Source organism: Protomyctophum bolini (assembly GCF_963924005.1).
Source record: "Protomyctophum bolini genome assembly, chromosome: 16".
NCBI lineage: Eukaryota > Metazoa > Chordata > Actinopteri > Myctophiformes > Myctophidae > Protomyctophum > Protomyctophum bolini.
Window position 1 is genome coordinate 5,295,143 of NC_137877.1, and position 22,141 is coordinate 5,317,283.

The 22,141-nt window shown below is 40.8% G+C and overlaps 2 protein-coding genes across 4 annotated transcripts in view; both read left to right on the forward strand.

The window, feature by feature from the left end:
* Positions 1–12,323, forward strand: part of sympk (symplekin) — a 48,208-nt gene extending 35,885 nt beyond the window's left edge. For all 3 annotated transcript variants that reach the window (XM_080786210.1, XM_080786212.1, XM_080786211.1), the window contains 6 exons: positions 642–743; positions 3,625–3,812; positions 4,564–4,740; positions 6,726–6,893; positions 8,589–8,849; positions 11,958–12,323. In XM_080786210.1, coding sequence (XP_080642336.1) covers positions 642–743; positions 3,625–3,812; positions 4,564–4,740; positions 6,726–6,893; positions 8,589–8,849; positions 11,958–12,140 — 1,079 coding nt within the window. In that variant the 3' untranslated portion in view covers positions 12,141–12,323. The remainder of the gene's footprint in view (positions 1–641; positions 744–3,624; positions 3,813–4,563; positions 4,741–6,725; positions 6,894–8,588; positions 8,850–11,957) is intronic.
* The window catches only part of il17d (interleukin 17d), a 121,206-nt gene that overhangs the window by 49,114 nt on the left and 49,951 nt on the right, over positions 1–22,141 (forward strand). The gene's annotated exons all lie outside the window — the stretch shown is intronic.

Genomic DNA, 22,141 nt, shown 5'->3' on the forward strand with positions numbered 1-22,141 from the left:
CTATTGAAAATAGCAGATCTACAAGCTCATAGCGCGCCACCGAGTGGCGCGCTACGAGTGGCGCGCTACGAGCTTGTAGGTCTGCTATTTTAGAAAAATCGAAGAGCGACTGACATTTTTAGAATCTGATCTCAGGTCAGAATGGGTTAATCAGACCAGTGTGTGTCCAGTGGAAACCTCGTATGAATCTGATCTCAGGTCAGAATGGGTTAATATATATTCAAAGATTTGTGCCGCATTTTCACGTTTTTCTCTAAAATAGCAGAGCTACAAGCTCGTAGCGTGCCACTCTGTGGCGCGCTATGAGCTTGTAGACCTGCTACTTTTCAATAGCTAAAGTATAACATAATGCTTAGTTAAAACACCAAAAAGGGGTTCCCATCCCATTCAGAATGGGCTAACCAAGGGCCAGTTTAGTACTTCCATAAGAACAGTTCAGCCACTGTTTCAAAAAATCTGCCACCTATAAACCCTGTTGTTGGTTGATCTGATTCCAAAGGTCTCCACAAGCTCGCCAAATGTTAGCCCCAGAATAGGGGTGCTTGTGTTCAAGTGGTTAGTCACATGCTGTGTGTGTGTGTGTGTGTGTGTGTGTGTGTGTGTGTGTGTGTGTGTGTGTGTGTGTGTCTCTCCTCTATCAGGTGAGGGCAGTTCGTCCATGTCTCCTCTCACTCCAGGAGAGCTGCTCATCGCTCTACACAACATCGACTCGACCAAATGTGACATGAAGTCCATCATCAAAGGTCAGTCACATATTAGTACCAAGTCCTACTGTTCGTCACACACGGTGACGTTACCGCAGTGAAATGTGGGGTCTTAGTTTTAGTCGACGAAATCAACTCACAGCAGGGCATTAAGCGACGTCTGGGTGCCCCCGTTGTCAAAAACAACAGATATAAGCACTCCTTTGTCCCTGCCTCGATACGTGCGTGCAGTCAACGCTGCCAGTAACATGTAATGTGATGATATGTTGAAACAAGCACTTTATGTCGGCACTTGATATCCTATAGCGCTTTTTCTGAATGTAGCCTTTCTTATTTTTTTGAGTGGTGCAACCACTCCTACAAGCAGCAATGTCCATGTACCTACCTGTGTACCTGTGTCTTTGAGCCTCAGTGGTGTGCGCATGCGTGCGCGTGCACCTGCGCGTGCACCAGTGGTGTGCGCACGCACCCGCGCCCGTGTGTGTGCGTGCACCAGTGGTGTGCGCACGCACCCGCGCCCGTGTGTGTGTGTGTGTGTGTGTGTGTGTGTGTGTGTGTGCGTGCACCCCCGTAGTGGCAACACAATCGAAAAAGTCCAAAAGTTTCGCAAAAGTCCCAACTTTCTCCTGTCATAGTGGTATGTGGATCGACTGTGGTAGTCGTCGCTAAACCACGCGACAATCATTATTATGCATCTTCAACAACACTGGGATTATTTATGGACCTGCAGCAGTATTATGTGAGTAATTACTTTTATCTATGTTGGACGTTTGTGTTGCTGCATCATGAGCTTGGAGATCTGCTATTAAAAAAGCTCAGAATACGACCCGAGTAAAAATTTAAATTGTCTTTGATGAGACCATCGGCACGCGCAAAGTCAAAATAAAGTTTTCTTTCGTCTAAAATATAAATATCACGTGCGCAAATGTTTTGGAATGCATCATCGCGAGGACACGCACGGCACAACACAACACAGCATGGACCTGTGCAAAGTATCTGTCGTCTGCCCGTGCAAGGCACCGCCACAAATAATTCGATCGAATACTAAATAATTTGCAGACATAATTAAGGAGGAGACGCAGGGCACAACACAACACAGCATGGACCTGTGCAAAGTATCTGTCGTCTGCCCGTGCAAAGCACCCCCCCCCCCCCGGGATGACGTTATGCTGTAGTCTCCAAGGGGGAGAGATAAGCTAACGTTAGCATGAAGAGAGAAGCTAACGGTTATCTATGTTGGACGTTTGTGTTGCTGCATCATGAGCAGAATACGACAGAGTAAAAAATAAAATTGTCTTTGATGAGACCATCGGCACGCGCAACAACACAACAAAGCATGGACTGTGCAAAGTATCTGTCGTCTCGTCTGCCTGTGCAAAGCACCAGCTACAGGCTAACATTACACTGTAGTCTCCATACAGGGTGTTTACTTATGATGACCATAAGATAACTGAAGCTACATGAATACATAATAATAATACAACTTTATGCCATTGTTGGTTTAAGTTAATTTGTTTGATCCAGGGATAGCCAGTAGCTCTCTGCTTCAAAACACAAGTTCATGTTTCAGCTTTATTATATTATATATAATATATATATATATATAATATAATGAAGCTGAAACATGAACTTATATATATATATATATATATATATATATATATATATATATATATATATATATATATGTATATTAGCTTTTTGGTATGTGAGTGATGCAGCACTTTACTTTGGTTTGGAGTTGAATTAAAATAAAACTCTAAAGTATTCAACCAGTGTGTGGACATTCTATTCAAAGTTTTCAAATGTTTAGCTGTACTGGCATACACTGTTATGTGTACTTGAACCATTCGTTATTTAAAAGATGGTATTTCAGGCAAATATTGAAGTTATTAAAAAATAAGCCTATCCATCATTGCTGTAGGAAAAAAACCTTGCTACCCATCCTTCCCACGCAAATAAAATAAAATAAATTCCTTGCTACGTCAGTATATTCTCCATTGTATGATTTGAGCATACTCAGCCCAAAAAAGCTGTAGGCATACACTGTTATGTGTACTTGAACCATTCATTATTTAAAAGATGGTATTTCAGGCAAATATTGCAGTTATTAAAAAAGAAGCCTATCCATCATGTGTGCATTTATGGACCTGCAGCAGTATTATGCACCACTCAGTTCACACGGGTGTGATTTTTTATCTTTGATTCTATACCTGCACTAGATGCGCCCAGACCTCTGTTTATGCTATGGTGTCTCATGTCTGTTGTTGTCCTGTATTGTTTGTATGTTTTAAACCACTACTCTTGCTCTAAACCTAATTGCCCTTCTGGGACATTAATAAAGACCTTGAACTAGTCGACTAATAAATCCACTAGTCGACCTTGTTGGTACTAGTTGACTAGTTGATAAGAAAAATAGAAATACATAATAGAAACAACTAGTTGACTAGTAAACCAGGCAACTAGTCAACTAGTGAAAATGACTAGAAGTGAATGCCCTGCCATCACAGACGGCAGGGCATTGCACAAATGACTGTTGTAAACATTCCTGTCCCCTGCCTCCTCTCCTGGCCTGCAGCCACCAACCTGTACATAAATTACTGTTGTAAACGTTCCTGTCCCCTGCCTCCTCTCCTGGCCTGCAGCCCCCAACCTGTGTAACTGTAACCTGTTGTAAACGTTCCTGTCCCCTGCCTCCTCTCCTGGCCTGCAGCCCCCAACCTGTGTAACTGTAACCTGTTGTAAACGTTCCTGTCCCCTGCCTCCTCTCCTGGCCTGCAGCCCCCAACCTGTGTAACTGTAACCTGTTGTAAACGTTCCTGTCCCCTGCCTCCTCTCCTGGCCTGCAGCCCCCAACCTGTGTAACTGTAACCTGTTGTAAACGTTCCTGTCCCCTGCCTCCTCTCCTCCTCCCCTGCAGCCACCAACCTGTGCTTCGGGGAGAAGAACGTCTACACGTCGGAGGTGCTGGCGGTGGTGATGCAGCAGCTGATGGAGCAGAACCCTCTGCCCATGCTGCTGATGAGGACGGTCATCCAGTCCCTGACCATGTACCCCCGGCTGGGGGGGTTCGTCATGAACATCCTGTCACGCCTCATCACCAAGCAGGTCAAGCTAATAAAAAACTGCAGGCTTTCTAGTCCTGAAAAGTTGCAATGCGAAAATGGAAGCCATCGTTCTCACGATGATGAAAATCTAAACATTTTTGTAAAGAAAATGTAGAAAGAAATTATTATATAGTGAGTACCTTTTATATGGACATAGGTTGAAAAGTGGTGAAGTGGTATTTCTTATTTAGCTTATTTTAGACTTTGCTATTTGAAAACAGAACAGTAGTATAATGTTTCCACCACTGGTAACAAACGAACGCTACGTTCCCTCTGGTTTCAATCAAGTTCTGGTTGATGCTTCTTAACCCATTTTGGGCGGGAACCCCTTTTGGTGTTTTAAACATTGTTATAATTTAGCTATTGAAAAATAGCAGATCTACAAGCTCGTAGCGCGCCACCGAGTTGCGCGCTACGAGCTTGTAGGTCTGCTATTTTTTTTAAATCTTTAAAATGTGGCGCAAATCATTGAATATATATATTTCAGAGCGAACATTTTTAACTAAAGTATTTGCTTCTGGGGGGGGGGGGGTCCCTGGAACTACATATTTTGAGATGGGGGTCCGTGGCCCAATAGAGATAATTCTGGGGGTCCTTGACATGAAAAAGGTTGAGCACCACTGACATAGAAACATAGGTTTTTCAGAAACATGTTAGGATTTAGAAGCCTATTTTTTCGACCTCAGTCCAAAATGGGTTAAGCTTCATGTTATCTTCACGACGGTAACGGGCGGTGCTTTGATTGACTGCAGGTGTGGAAGTACCCCAAGGTGTGGGAGGGCTTCGTAAAGTGCTGCCAGCGCACCAAGCCCCAGTCGTACAGCGTGCTGCTGGGGCTGCCGTCGGCCCAGCTCATCAGTGTGTTCGAGCGTTGTCCTGAGATGAGGGAGCCTCTGCTACAACACGTCCACTCCTTCACCCCTCACCAGGTAGGAAGACGTCCACTCCTTCACCCCTCACCAGGTAGGAAGACGTCCACTCCTTCACCCCTCACCAGGTGAGAGAGTCGTTCCCATGACCAGTATCGGGGACAAAATAAATCTGCCGATACTGCCTAAAATAGAGTTCTCATCGGGCCCGATAGTTAAGGCCCGGCCCTGACTGATCAGCCCGACTAATTAGCATAGATTTTAGGGCCCGACCCCGCCCTAAAACGTCGGGGCTGGTCGGGTTTGTGCAGAATTTGAGAACTCTACACAGTAGTAGAGTAAAAGTGAAACGCCAGTCAGCACCATCTTCATAATAGATAAATACACAAACGGATATATATTTTCTTTCACGGAGCCCAAGGCTGATTAGCATACATTTTTAACTCGGGTATAGTTTGAGAACTCTAGTCTAAAATGCTGGTTTCTAAAACGGGTAGTCCCAATACTTCATTCTGATTGGCTGGTTACCGTCACGTGACCGGTGTAAACTCACCGATAACCCACTCCTTCAATCACTTTGTATCAAACTGCAGCCTTGTAGCTGAACTGGGGAAGGGGAGCGCTTCATTGCTTTACAAACACATGCCGTGCGGGCGTCTAAGCACCGCCCGCCTCATATGACTGTGAATGTGTGGCTCCAGGCAGCCCCGTAAAGATATCAAGCGCTATTCTCCCGTCACATAGTCTACTTGCGGAGCAAAACAAGGAAGTGTTGTGGCTCTGGCTCGCTCGCTCTGGTGGATACTTTTGTGAATGTAATAGTTTTATTAGGTTAATATTGCTATAATGTTTGTAACCGTTTTAGAAAAGCAATAAGCCACTTGAGGCCCCAGCTTACCGGGTATTTTACACTGGCTGCGGGGTAGAAGACCCTCCGCTGCGCGTCGGGTCTGCCTACGCCCCCAGCCAGTGTAAAATACCCGGTAACCTGAGACCTCTCGTGGCTTATTGCTTAAATCGACAAGTGTGCCAGTCTATGCCATTATCACACCATGTAAAAACAGTAATATTTTGAAAACTTCAGTTGATGGTACTTTGTTTTTTTTTTTTTTTTTACTCTAAACTACGTAGTATTTACAATTTACATTATTATTGTACTAACTCAGGGGTGGGCAACTTTGACGACGTAGTGGGCCACTATATTTCCCCACACACTCTAGAGGGCCACAATGCATATTACTGCAAAAATAGCCAATCTACAAGCTCAAAACGCGTCACAAATTCTCGCAGTTTGACGCGTTTTGAGCTTTACTTGTAAAGATCAGCTATTTTTGCTATATTTGAATTGAAATCTTGAATACGTTTTTGCTTTTGTATATCATTTTAAATGCATTTGGTTATAGTTATGTTAACTTTATGAACTAAATACATTGGACATAAAAAAAAAGACAATTTCACAACATTTTAATACTATTAATTGTCGACTGGGTCCGTACTAAATGTCAACGACATGAGTGTATAATACTCTTACCACCCTGTTCTAACGTTGAGTTGAATTGTGTTTGCGTTGCGAACAGCAAGCCCACATCCCGACCTCCATCATGTCTTACCACCCTGTTCTAACGTTGAGTTGTATTGTGTTGTTTGCGAACAGCAAGCCCACATCCCGACCTCCATCATGTCTTACCACCCTGTTCTAACGCTGAGTTGAATTGTGTTTGCGTTGCGAACAGCAAGCCCACATCCCGACCTCCATCATGTCTTACCACCCTGTTCTAACGTTGAGTTGTATTGTATTGTTTGCGAACAGCAAGCCCACATCCCGACCTCCATCATGTCTTACCACCCTGTTCTAACCTTGAGTTGAATTGTGTTTGCGTTGCGAACAGCAAGCCCACATCCCGACCTCCATCATGTCTTACCACCCTGTTCTAACGTTGAGTTGTATTGTGTTTGCGTTGCGAACAGCAAGCCCACATCCCGACCTCCATCATGTCTTACCACCCTGTTCTAACGTTGAGTTGTATTGTATTGTTTGCGAACAGCAAGCCCACATCCCGACCTCCATCATGTCTGTCCTGGAGGCTGACAGGAAGGCCCAGGAGCCAGAGCCAACGCCGTCCGTGGTGGAGAGAGAGGTGATGGAGGAACACCCCCCGGAACATCCCAGAATACATCAGAAACCTGCTCCTGCGCCTCGCCCTGTCCCAACGGTATTCATCAACACAATTACTCAACACTCACTGTTCTCACGGCCACACAATTACTTAACACTTAAACATCGAATACGTGAACATTAGGGTTGGGATCCTTTAGGATTTTAACACTTCTGAATCCTTAACGGTTCACTCGAACAATTCCTAATGGGGCGGCGGGACCCTTATAGGTCTACTCTGTACCTCTGACAGGGTACAAATGGAACCAGGTGGACCCTTATAGGTCTACTCTGTACCTCTGAGAGTGTACAAATGGAACCAGTTGGACCCTTACTGGTCTAATCTGTACCTCTGAGAGTGTACAAATGGAACCAGGTGGACCCTTACTGGTCTAATCTGTACCTCTGAGAGTGTACAAATGGAACCAGGTGGACCCTTACTGGTCTACTCTGTACCTCTGACAGGGTACAAATGGATCCAGGTGGACCCTCACAGGTCTAATCTGTACCTCTGACAGGGTACAAATGGAACCAGGTGGACCCTTACTGGTCTACTCTGTACCTCTGACAGGGTACAAATGGAACCAGGTGGACCCTCACAGGTCTAATCTGTACCTCTGACAGGGTACAAATGGAACCAGGTGGACCCTCACAGGTCTAATCTGTACCTCTGAGAGTGTACAAATGGAACCAGGTGGACCCTTATAGGTCTACTCTGTACCTCTGACAGGGTACAAATGGAACCAGGTGGACCCTTATAGGTCTACTCTGTACCTCTGAGAGTGTACAAATGGAACCAGTTGGACCCTTACTGGTCTACTCTGTACCTCTGAGAGTGTACAAATGGATCCAGGTAGACCCTCACAGGTCTAATCTGTACCTCTGAGAGTGTACAAATGGAACCAGGTGGACCCTTACTGGTCTAATCTGTACCTCTGAGAGTGTACAAATGGAACCAGGTGGACCCTCACTGGTCTAATCTGTACCTCTGACAGGGTACAAATGGATCCAGGTGGACCCTCACAGGTCTAATCTGTACCTCTGAGAGTGTACAAATGGAACCAGGTGGACCCTTACTGGTCTACTCTGTACCTCTGACAGGGTACAAATGGAACCAGGTGGACCCTTACTGGTCTAATCTGTACCTCTGACAGTGTACAAATGGAACCAGGTGGACCCTTACTGGTCTACTCTGTACCTCTGAGAGTGTACAAATGGAACCAGGTAGACCCTCACAGGCCCGCCAAAACACATTTTGTTCGACTAAATCAACTGTAGATTTTGTCGACTTTAAAATCTTATGACATTTAGTCGGCTAAAACTAAACTAACACTAGAACATTTCCAGGTGACTTAAAATGTGACTAAAACGAAATGAAAACTATTCATTCAAGAGACTACTACGACTAAAACTATAAAAATCTAAATTTGCTGCCAAAAAACAAACAGTTTTGGAGGGGAAAGGAACTGGTTGGAATAACGTGTTCCTTCCACGCGCTACGTCCAACCAGGGAAACTCCCCCCTGTCAGGTGTAAAGGAGCAACTTGGACACTCAGGCATGAAGGAAGCATGAGTTCAAGTCCGTTGCTCTCCCCTTGTCCCCCATATATGGGGACTAGGTTGGCGGAGGGTGTGTAGAGCCCAGGATCACATTAGATGATTGACACAGGGGTGAAAAGTGGGTTACAAAATCGTGGGATAAAAAATGTCTAAAAAAAATAAAACAACCACTGATTCATGCCTATAATGACAGGTTACGGCTCCGCCTCCCGCGGCGCCTATCCCCGTGGCAGTAGCACCGCCCCCCGTGGTGGCGGTCGTCGTGGTAGAGAAGGTCGTGGTGAAAGAGGAACCGCCGCCGCCGCCGGTCAAGCAGCAGCAGCCGCCGCCGCTGGCGGCCGCCAGTAGCCAGGAGGAGGAGGAGGAGGAGCCTGAAGCCATGGAGCAGCAGCAGGAGGAGGAGGAGCCTGAAGCAGCGGGGCAGGAGGACGCCAGTCACACGGTGACACCACCGGTACGTACTGGACTGTCTGGGGTCACACCACCGTTACACATTTAACCCATTCTGACCTGAGATCAGATTCACACGAGGTTTCCACTGGACACACACTGGTCTGATTAACCCATTCTGACCTTAGATCAGATTCTAAAAATGTCAGTCGTTTCCTTCGATTCTTCAAAAATAGCAGACCTACAAGCTCGTAGCGCGCCACTCGGTGGCGCGCTACGAGCTTGTAGATCTGCTATTTTTCAATAGCTAAAGCATGACATGATGCTAACACCAAAATGGGTTCCCGTTCAGAATGGGTTAAGCATCATGTTATGCTTTAGCTATTTAAAAATAGCAGATCTACAAGCTCGTAGCGAGTGCCGCGCTATGAGCTTGTAGGTCTTCTATTTTTTTTTTTTTTTTGTGAAAGTGTAGTACAAATCTTTGAATTATATATATTCATTCAGAGCAAATGTTTTTAACTCAAATCTTTGCTTCTGGAGGAGTCCCTGGAACAACATATTTTCAGATGGGGGTCGGCGGCCAATGCCATATATTTTTGACATGAAATAGTTTTCTGAAAAACCTATGTTTATATGTCAGTGGGTTCTCAAACTGTCAGGATTATGAAAAACTGCGCGCTATAGTATGCCGTACGATATGGGCTATAGCCCACGGTCCAAAATGATGAGAAACGAGGCTAACTTTTTTTTTCAAAATTTCAAAAAACATGGGCTATAACCGATCGTTTTTGTCATTTCGTCATTTTTTTCAAATCCTCAAAAATGATGAAAAACTGCGCGCTATAGTATGCCGTACGATATGGGCTATAGCCCACGGTCCAAAATGATGAGAAACGAGGCTAACTTTTTTTTCCAAAATTTCAAAAAACATGGGCTATAACCCATCGTTTTTGTCATTTCGTCATTTTTTTCAAATCCTCAAAAATGATGAAAAACTGCGCGCTATAGTATGCCGTACGATATGGGCTATAGCCCACGGTCCAAAATGATGAGAAACGAGGATAACTTCTTTTTTTCAAAATTTCAAAAAACATGGGCTCTAACCCATCGTTTTTGTCAAATTGCGGAATTGCGGATTCTTTTTTTTTTAATCTTCAAAAATGATGAAAAACTGCGCGCTATAGTATGCCGTACGATATGGGCTATAGCCCACGGTCCAAAATTATGAGAAACGAGGCTAACTTTTTTTTTCAAAATTTCAAAAAACATGGGCTATAACCCATCGTTTTTGTCATTTTGTCATTTTTTTCAAATCCTCAAAAATGATGAAAAACTGCGCGCTATAGTATGCCGTACGATATGGGCTATAGCCCACGGTCCAAAATGATGAGAAACGAGGATAACTTTTTTTTCAAAATTTCAAAAAACATGGGCTATAACCCATCGTTTTTGTCATTTCGTCATTTTTTTCAAATCCTCAAAAATGATGAAAAACGGCGCGCTATAGTATGCCGTACGATATGGGCTATAGCCAATGGTCCAAAATGATGAGAAACGAGGCTAACTTTTTTTTTCAAAATTTCAAAAAACATGGGCTATAACCCATCGTTTTTGTCATTTTGTCATTTTTTTCAAATCCTCAAAAATGATGAAAAAATGTGCGCTATAGTATGCCGTGCGATATGGGCTATAGCCCACGGTCCAAAATGATGAGAAACGAGGCTAACTTTTTTTTTCAAAATTTCAAAAAACATGGGCTATAACCCATCGTTTTTGTCATTTCGTAATTTTTTTCAAATCCTCAAAAATGATGAAAAACTGCGCGCTATAGTATGCCGTACGATATGGGCTATAGCCCACGGTCCAAAATGATGAGAAACAAGGCTAACTTTTTTTTCCAAAATTTCAAAAAACATGGGCTATAACCCATCGTTTTTGTCATTTCGTCATTTTTTTCAAATCCTCAAAAATGATGAAAAACTGCGCGCTATAGTATGCCGTACGATATGGGCTATAGCCCACGGTCCAAAATGATGAGAAACGAGGCTAACTTTTTTTTCCAAAATTTCAAAAAACATGGGCTATAACCCATCGTTTTTGTCATTTCGTCATTTTTTTCAAATCCTCAAAAATGATGAAAAACTGCGCGCTATAGTATGCCGTACGATATGGGCTATAGCCCACGGTCCAAAATAATGAGAAACGAGGCTAACTTTTTTTTTCAAAATTTCAAAAAACATCGGCTATAACCCATCGTTTTTGTCATTTCGTCATTTTTTTCAAATCCTCAAAAATGATGAAAAACGGCGCGCTATAGTATGCCGTACGATATGGGCTATAGCCAATGGTCCAAAATGATGAGAAACGAGGCTAACTTTTTTTTTCAAAATTTCAAAAAACATGGGCTATAACCCATCGTTTTTGTCATTTCGTCATTTTTTTCAAATCCTCAAAAATGATGAAAAACTGTGCGCTATAGTATGCCGTGCGATATGGGCTATAGCCCACGGTCCAAAATGATGAGAAACGAGGCTAACTTTTTTTTTCAAAATTTCAAAAAACATGGGCTATAACCCATCGTTTTTGTCATTTCGTCATTTTTTTCAAATCCTCAAAAATGATGAAAAACTGCGCGCTATAGTATGCCGTACGATATGGGCTATAGCCCACGGTCCAAAATGATGAGAAACGAGGATAACTTTTATATATATATATTCATTCAGAGCAAATGTTTTTAACTCAAATCTTTGCTTCTGGAGGAGTCCCTGGAACAACATATTTTCAGATGGGGGTCGGCGGCCAATGCCATATATTTTTGACATGAAATAGTTTTCTGAAAAACCTATGTTTATATGTCAGTGGGTTCTCAAACTGTCAGGATGTAGAAGACATTTGTAGAATCGTTCCCAGGTCGAAATGGGTTAATATAATTCTCTCAAATAATTGCGATTGACTATTTTAATTCTGTTTCTGGCATTGAACAGTGGAACATAATGAATACAGTTCTGTTTGCCTGGTAATCAAGAAATGCACAGGGAAGATATGACGAATAACTGAAATGTACAAAGAAATTACCGACATAAAAAAAGGGTGAAAGATCTGATCTATACAAGCTTTCACAAAGTGACCATAATCAGAAAGCGTGTGTTTGTGTCATCATACATAACAGGTGGAAAATACGCCGTCGCCACAACAAGAGCAGAAGGCTGAGGAACCAATGGAGACGTCTCTCCCCCCCGCCGCCGCCGCCACGGACTCCCCGGAAGCAGGAAATGATGTCACACAGGAGGAGGAGCATAGCGCCGAGCCCGAGGCGGCTGACGCCGAGCCCGGAGCCGAGGAGGCTGACTGAAGATGAATGCATATACTGTCGCTCTACTCTGGGTTTTGTTTTTCATTTTTCTATTCGTTCAAATTAATAAGAGTAATGTATTTGTTTTTGTGAGGAAAGACGGAAAAAAAAGTATGTGCGTGGAAAGCTTAAGCATTCCATTTCAATTAAGTCGGAGAATCAATAAATAAAACGTCAACTGTGTTCTCTCTCTCTCTCTTTTAAGTTGTGCTAGTTCTGTGCTAGCTCAACTTGGTCTGATTTTCAATGTCGGTAAAAAAATATATATTTTCATTCACGCGTCGCCGATTCTGCGAGTTGATGGCGAGCTCAGTGTATTCCCATATATGATTGGATAATGAGACAAGAAGACCAGGTATGGTTGCCCTGTAGCTTCACCTTTGCTGTCAACATAAAGGTCCTTTCAAAGCGGGCAGTGGTTTAACGCGCCTATAGTTCATTTTCAGTGAGACCTGCGTTTGCTTTCTGTACGCGCGGAGAAGTCGAAGGGGCAACAACACAACGCAAGCGTATTTACCTTGTTAAATTGTCGCGCGCATGCTCGCTTCGTGCACACACATGGCCGCGACTCACCAGACCTGGATTCTGTTTGGCTTCTTTTTTTTTTAACGCTTTTGTTGTCACGCCCCTCTTGAGCTGACCTGAGCAGACCTGATCCAGGCGACAGACAACGTCTGCGTTCATCGCTGCCCGTTTGGAAAGTATGAAAAACTGCGTGCTATAGTATGCCGTACGATATGGGCTATAGCCCACGGTCCAAAATGATGAGAAACGAGGCTAACTTTTTTTTTCAAAATTTCAAAAAACATGGGCTATAACCCATCGTTTTTGTCATTTCGTCATTTTTTTCAAATCCTCAAATGATGAAAAACGGCGCGCTATAGTATGCCGTACGATATGGGCTATAGCCCACGGTCCAAAATGATGAGAAACGAGGCTAACTTTTTTTTCCAAAATTTCAAAAAACATGGGCTATAACCCATCGTTTTTGTCATTTCGTCATTTTTTTCAAATCCTCAAAAATGTTGAAAAACTGCGCGCTATAGTATGCCGTACGATATGGGTTATAGCCCACGGTCCAAAATGATGAGAAACGAGGCTAACTTTTTTTTCCAAAATTTCAAAAAACATGGGCTATAACCCATCGTTTTTGTCATTTCGTCATTTTTTTCAAATCCTCAAAAATGATGAAAAACTGCGTGCTATAGTATGCCGTACGATATGGGCTATAGCCCACGGTCCAAAATGATGAGAAACGAGGCTAACTTTTTTTTTCCAAAATTTCAAAAAACATGGGCTATAACCCATCGTTTTTGTCATTTCGTCATTTTTTTCAAATCCTCCAAAATGATGAAAAACGGCGCGCTATAGTATGCCGTACGATATGGGCTATAGCCCACGGTCCAAAATGATGAGAAACGAGGCTAACTTTTTTTTCCAAAATTTCAAAAAACATGGGCTATAACCCATCGTTTTTGTCATTTCGTCATTTTTTTCAAATCCTCAAAAATGATGAAAAACTGCGCGCTATAGTATGCCGTACGATATGGGCTATAGCCCACGGTCCAAAATGATGAGAAACGAGGCTAACTTTTTTTTCCAAAATTTCAAAAAACATGGGCTATAACTCATCGTTTTTGTCATTTCGTCATTTTTTTCAAATCCTCAAAAATGATGAAAAACTGCACGCTATAGTATGCTGTACGATATGGGCTATAGCCCACGGTCCAAAATGATGAGAAACGAGGCTAACTTTTTTTTCCAAAATTTCAAAAAACATGGGCTATAACCCATCGTTTTTGTCATTTCGTCATTTTTTTCAAATCCTCAAAAATGATGAAAAACTGCGCGCTATAGTATGCCGTACGATATGGGCTATAGCCCACGGTCCAAAATGATGAGAAACGAGGCTAACTTTTTTTTCCAAAATTTTAAAAAAATGGGCTATAACCCATCGTTTTTGTCATTTCGTCATTTTTTTCAAATCAACTGCGCGCTATAGTATGCCGTACGATATGGGCTATAGCCCACGGTCCAAAATGATGAGAAACGAGGCTAACTTTTTTTTCCAAAATTTCAAAAAACATGGGCTATAACCCATCGTTTTTGTCATTTCGTCATTTTTTTCAAATCCTCAAAAATGATGAATAACTGCGCGCTATAGTATGCCGTACGATATGGGCTATAGCCCACGGTCTAAAATGATGAGAAACGAGGCTAACTTTTTTTTCCAAAATTTCAAAAAACATGGGCTATAACCCATCGTTTTTGTCATTTCGTCATTTTTTTCAAATCCTCAAAAATGATGAAAAACTGCGCGCTATAGTATGCCGTACGATATGGGCTATAGCGCACGGTCCAAAATGATGAGAAACGAGGCTAACTTTTTTTTCCAAAATTTGAAAAAAACATGGGCTATAACCCATCGTTTTTGTCATTTCGTCATTTTTTTCAAATCCTCAAAAATGATGAAAAACTGCGCGCTATAGTATGCCGTACGATATGGGCTATAGCCCACGGTCCAAAATGATGAGAAACGAGGCTAACTTTTTTTTCCAAAATTTCAAAAAACATGGGCTATAACCCATCGTTTTTGTCATTTCGTCATTTTTTTCAAATCCTCAAAAATGATGAAAAACTGCGCGCTATAGTATGCCGTACGATATGGGCTATAGCCCACGGTCCAAAATGATGAGAAACGAGGCTAACTTTTTTTTCCAAAATTTCAAAAAACATGGGCTATAACCCATCGTTTTTGTCATTTCGTCATTTTTTTCAAATCCTCAAAAATGATGAAAAACTGCGCGCTATAGTATGCCGTACGATATGGGCTATAGCCCACGGTCCAAAATGATGAGAAACGAGGCTAACTTTTTTTTCCAAAATTTCAAAAAACATGGGCTATAACCCATCGTTTTTGTCATTTCGTCATTTTTTTCAAATCCTCAAAAATGATGAAAAACTGCGCGCTATAGTATGCCATACGATATGGGCTATAGCCCACGGTCCAAAATGATGAGAAACGAGGCTAACTTTTTTTTCCAAAATTTCAAAAAACATGGGCTATAACCCATCGTTTTTGTCATTTCGTCATTTTTTTTAAATCCTCAAAAATGATGAAAAACTGCGCGCTATAGTATGCCGTACGATATGGGCTATAGCCCACGGTCCAAAATGATGAGAAACGAGGCTAACTTTTTTTTCCAAAATTTCAAAAAACATGGGCTATAACCCATCGTTTTTGTCATTTCGTCATTTTTTTCAAATCCTCAAAAATGATGAAAAACTGCGCGCTATAGTATGCCGTACGATATGGGCTATAGCCCACGGTCCAAAATGATGAGAAACGAGGCTAACTTTTTTTTCCAAAATTTCAAAAAACATGGGCTATAACCCATCGTTTTTGTCATTTCGTCATTTTTTTCAAATCCTCAAAAATGATGAAAAACTGCGCGCTATAGTATGCCGTACGATATGGGCTATAGCCCACGGTCCAAAATGATGAGAAACGAGGCTAACTTTTTTTTCCAAAATTTCAAAAAACATGGGCTATAACCCATCGTTTTTGTCATTTCGTCATTTTTTTCAAATCCTCAAAAATGATGAAAAACTGCGCGCTATAGTATGCCATACGATATGGGCTATAGCCCACGGTCCAAAATGATGAGAAACGAGGCTAACTTTTTTTTCCAAAATTTCAAAAAACATGGGCTATAACCCATCGTTTTTGTCATTTCGTCATTTTTTTCAAATCCTCAAAAATGATGAAAAACTGCGCGCTATAGTATGCCGTACGATATGGGCTATAGCCCACGGTCCAAAATGATGAGAAACGAGGCTAACTTTTTTTTCCAAAATTTCAAAAAACATGGGCTATAACCCATCGTTTTTGTCATTTCGTCATTTTTTTCAAATCCTCAAAAATGATGAAAAACTGCGCGCTATAGTATGCCATACGATATGGGCTATAGCCCACGGTCCAAAATGATGAGAAACGAGGCTAACTTTTTTTTCCAAAATTTCAAAAAACATGGGCTATAACCCATCGTTTTTGTCATTTCGTCATTTTTTTAAATCCTCAAAAATGATGAAAAACTGCGCGCTATAGTATGCCGTACGATATGGGCTATAGCCCACGGTCCAAAATGATGAGAAACGAGGCTAACTTTTTTTTCCAAAATTTCAAAAAACATGGGCTATAACCCATCGTTTTTGTCATTTCGTCATTTTTTTCAAATCCTCAAAAATGATGAAAAACTGCGCGCTATAGTATGCCGTACGATATGGGCTATAGCCCACGGTCCAAAATGATGAGAAACGAGGCTAACTTTTTTTTCCAAAATTTGAAAAAAACATGGGCTATAACCCATCGTTTTTGTCATTTCGTCATTTTTTTCAAATCCTCAAAAATGATGAAAAACTGCGCGCTATAGTATGCCGTACGATATGGGCTATAGCCCACGGTCCAAAATGATGAGAAACGAGGCTAACTTTTTTTTCCAAAATTTGAAAAAAACATGGGCTATAACCCATCGTTTTTGTCATTTCGTCATTTTTTTCAAATCCTCAAAAATGATGAAAAACTGCGCACTATAGTATGCCGTACGATATGGGCTATAGCCCACGGTCCAAAATGATGAGAAACGAGGCTAACTTTTTTTTCCAAAATTTCAAAAAACATGGGCTATAACCCATCGTTTTTGTCATTTCGTCATTTTTTTCAAATCCTCAAAAATGATGAAAAACTGCGCGCTATAGTATGCCGTACGATATGGGCTATAGCCCACGGTCCAAAATGATGAGAAACGAGGCTAACTTTTTTTTCCTAAATTTCAAAAAACATGGGCTATAACCCATCGTTTTTGTCATTTCGTCATTTTTTTCAAATCCTCAAAAATGATGAAAAACTGCGCGCTATAGTATGCCGTACGATATGGGCTATAGCCCACGGTCCAAAATGATGAGAAACGAGGCTAACTTTTTTTTCCAAAATTTCAAAAAACATGGGCTATAACCCATCGTTTTTGTCATTTCGTCATTTTTTTTAAATCCTCAAAAATGATGAAAAACTGCGCGCTATAGTATGCCGTACGATATGGGCTATAGCCCACGGTCCAAAATGATGAGAAACGAGGCTAACTTTTTTTTCCAAAATTTCAAAAAACATGGGCTATAACCCATCGTTTTTGTCATTTCGTCATTTTTTTCAAATCCTCAAAAATGATGAAAAACTGCGCGCTATAGTATGCCGTACGATATGGGCTATAGCCCACGGTCCAAAATGATGAGAAACGAGGCTAACTTTTTTTTCCAAAATTTCAAAAAACATGGGCTATAACCCATCGTTTTTGTCATTTCGTCATTTTTTTCAAATCCTCAAAAATGATGAAAAACTGCGCGCTATAGTATGCCGTACGATATGGGCTATAGCCCACGGTCCAAAATGATGAGAAACGAGGCTAACTTTTTTTTCCAAAATTTCAAAAAACATGGGCTATAACCCATCGTTTTTGTCATTTTGTCATTTTTTTCAAATCCTCAAAAATTATGAAAAACTGCGCGCTATAGTATGCCGTACGATATGGGCTATAGCCCACGGTCCAAAATGATGAGAAACGAGGCTAACTTTTTTTTCCAAAATTTAAAAAAACATGGGCTATAACCCATCGTTTTTGTCATTTCGTCATTTTTTTCAAATCCTCAAAAATGATGAAAAACTGCGCGCTATAGTATGCCGTACGATATGGGCTATGGCCCACGGTCCAAAATGATGAGAAACGAGGCTAACTTTTTTTTCCAAAATTTCAAAAAACATGGGCTATAACCCATCGTTTTTGTCATTTCGTCATTTTTTTCAAATCCTCAAAAATGATGAAAAACTGCGCGCTATAGTATGCCGTACGATATGGGCTATAGCCCACGGTCCAAAATGATGAGAAACGAGGCTAACTTTTTTTTCCAAAATTTCAAAAAACATGGGCTATAACCCATCGTTTTTGTCATTTCGTCATTTTTTTCAAATCCTCATAAATGATGAAAAACTGCGCGCTATAGTATGCCGTACGATATGGGCTATAGCCCACGGTCCAAAATGATGAGAAACGAGGCTAACTTTTTTTTCCAAAATTTCAAAAAACATGGGCTATAACCCATCGTTTTTGTAATTTCGTCATTTTTTTCAAATCCTCAAAAATGATGAAAAACTGCGCGCTATAGTATGCCGTACGATATGGGCTATAGCCCACGGTCCAAAATGATGAGAAACGAGGCTAACTTTTTTTCCAAAATTTCAAAAAACATGGGCTATAACCCATCGTTTTTGTCATTTCGTCATTTTTTTCAAATCCTCAAAAATGATGAAAAACTGCGCGCTATAGTATGCCGTACGATATGGGCTATAGCCCACGGTCCAAAATGATGAGAAACGAGGCTAACTTTTTTTTCCAAAATTTGAAAAAAACATGGGCTATAACCCATCGTTTTTGTCATTTCGTCATTTTTTTCAAATCCTCAAAAATGATGAAAAACTGCGCGCTATAGTATGCCGTACGATATGGGCTATAGCCCACGGTCCAAAATGATGAGAAACGAGGCTAACTTTTTTTTCCAAAATTTCAAAAAACATGGGCTATAACCCATCGTTTTTGTCATTTCGTCATTTTTTTCAAATCCTCAAAAATGATGAAAAACTGCGCGCTATAGTATGCCGTACGATATGGGCTATAGCCCACGGTCCAAAATGATGAGAAACGAGGCTAACTTTTTTTTCCAAAATTTCAAAAAACATGGGCTATAACCCATCGTTTTTGTCATTTCGTCATTTTTTTCAAATCCTCAAAAATGATGAAAAACTGCGCGCTATAGTATGCCGTACGATATGGGCTATAGCCCACGGTCCAAAATGATGAGAAACGAGGCTAACTTTTTTTTCCAAAATTTCAAAAAACATGGGCTATAACCCATCGTTTTTGTCATTTCGTCATTTTTTTCAAATCCTCAAAAATGATGAAAAACTGCGCGCTATAGTATGCCGTACGATATGGGCTATAGCCCACGGTCCAAAATGATGAGAAACGAGGCTAACTTTTTTTTCCAAAATTTAAAAAAACATGGGCTATAACCCATCGTTTTTGTCATTTCGTAATTTTTTTCAAATCCTCAAAAATGATGAAAAACTGCGCGCTATAGTATGCCGTACGATATGGGCTATAGCCCACGGTCCAAAATGATGAGAAACGAGGCTAACTTTTTTTTCCAAAATTTCAAAAAACATGGGCTATAACCCATCGTTTTTGTCATTTCGTCATTTTTTTCAAATCCTCAAAAATGATGTAAAACTGCGCGCTATAGTATGCCATACGATATGGGCTATAGCCCACGGTCCAAAATGATGAGAAACGAGGCTAACTTTTTTTTCCAAAATTTCAAAAAACATGGGCTATAACCCATCGTTTTTGTCATTTCGTCATTTTTTTTAAATCCTCAAAAATGATGAAAAACTGCGCGCTATAGTATGCCGTACGATATGGGCTATAGCCCACGGTCCAAAATGATGAGAAACGAGGCTAACTTTTTTTTCCAAAATTTCAAAAAACATGGGCTATAACCCATCGTTTTTGTCATTTCGTCATTTTTTTCAAATCCTCAAAAATGATGAAAAACTGCGCGCTATAGTATGCCGTACGATATGGGCTATAGCCCACGGTCCAAAATGATGAGAAACGAGGCTAACTTTTTTTTCCAAAATTTCAAAAAACATGGGCTATAACCCATCGTTTTTGTCATTTCGTCATTTTTTTCAAATCCTCAAAAATGATGAAAAACTGCGCGCTATAGTATGCCGTACGATATGGGCTATAGCCCACGGTCCAAAATGATGAGAAACGAGGCTAACTTTTTTTTCCAAAATTTCAAAAAACATGGGCTATAACCCATCGTTTTTGTCATTTTGTCATTTTTTTCAAATCCTCAAAAATTATGAAAAACTGCGCGCTATAGTATGCCGTACGATATGGGCTATAGCCCACGGTCCAAAATGATGAGAAACGAGGCTAACTTTTTTTTCCAAAATTTAAAAAAACATGGGCTATAACCCATCGTTTTTGTAATTTCGTCATTTTTTTCAAATCCTCAAAAATGATGAAAAACTGCGCGCTATAGTATGCCGTACGATATGGGCTATGGCCCACGGTCCAAAATTATGAGAAACGAGGCTAACTTTTTTTTCCAAAATTTCAAAAATCATGGGCTATAACCCATCGTTTTTGTCATTTCGTCATTTTTTTCAAATCCTCAAAAATGATGAAAAACTGCGCGCTATAGTATGCCATACGATATGGGCTATAGCCCACGGTCCAAAATGATGAGAAACGAGGCTAACTTTTTTTTCCAAAATTTCAAAAAACATGGGCTATAACCCATCGTTTTTGTCATTTCGTCATTTTTTTCAAATCCTCAAAAATGATGAAAAACTGCGCGCTATAGTATGCCGTACGATATGGGCTATAGCCCACGGTCCAAAATGATGAGAAACGAGGCTAACTTTTTTTTCCAAAATTTCAAAAAACATGGGCTATAACCCATCGTTTTTGTCATTTCGTCATTTTTTTCAAATCCTCAAAAATGATGAAAAACTGCGCGCTATAGTATGCCGTACGATATGGGCTATAGCCCACGGTCCAAAATGATGAGAAACGAGGCTAACTTTTTTTTCCAAAATTTCAAAAAACATGGGCTATAACCCATCGTTTTTGTCATTTCGTCATTTTTTTCAAATCCTCAAAAATGATGAAAAACTGCGCGCTATAGTATGCCATACGATATGGGCTATAGCCCACGGTCCAAAATGATGAGAAACGAGGCTAACTTTTTTTTCCAAAATTTCAAAAAACATGGGCTATAACCCATGGTTTTTGTCATTTCGTCATTTTTTTTAAATCCTCAAAAATGATGAAAAACTGCGCGCTATAGTATGCCGTACGATATGGGCTATAGCCCACGGTCCAAAATGATGAGAAACGAGGCTAACTTTTTTTTCCAAAATTTCAAAAAACATGGGCTATAACCCATCGTTTTTGTCATTTCGTCATTTTTTTCAAATCCTCAAAAATGATGAAAAACTGCGCGCTATAGTATGCCGTACGATATGGGCTATAGCCCACGGTCCAAAATGATGAGAAACGAGGCTAACTTTTTTTTCCAAAATTTCAAAAAACATGGGCTATAACCCATCGTTTTTGTCATTTCGTCATTTTTTTCAAATCCTCAAAAATGATGAAAAACTGCGCGCTATAGTATGCCGTACGATATGGGCTATAGCCCACGGTCCAAAATGATGAGAAACGAGGCTAACTTGTTTTTTCCAAAATTTCAAAAAACATGGGCTATAACCCATCGTTTTTGTCATTTTGTCATTTTTTTCAAATCCTCAAAAATTATGAAAAACTGCGCGCTATAGTATGCCGTACGATATGGGCTATAGCCCACGGTCCAAAATGATGAGAAACGAGGCTAACTTTTTTTTCCAAAATTTCAAAAAACATGGGCTATAACCCATCGTTTTTGTCATTTCGTCATTTTTTTCAAATCCTCAAAAATGATGAAAAACTGCGCGCTATAGTATGCCGTACGATATGGGCTATAGCCCACGGTCCAAAATGATGAGAAACGAGGCTAACTTTTTTTTCCAAAATTTAAAAAAACATGGGCTATAACCCATCGTTTTTGTCATTTCGTCATTTTTTTCAAATCCTCAAAAATGATGAAAAACTGCGCGCTATAGTATGCCGTACGATATGGGCTATAGCCCACGGTCCAAAATGATGAGAAACGAGGCTAACTTTTTTTTCCAAAATTTCAAAAAACATGGGCTATAACCCATCGTTTTTGTCATTTCGTCATTTTTTTCAAATCCTCAAAAATGATGAAAAACTGCGCGCTATAGTATGCCATACGATATGGGCTATAGCCCACGGTCCAAAATGATGAGAAACGAGGCTAAC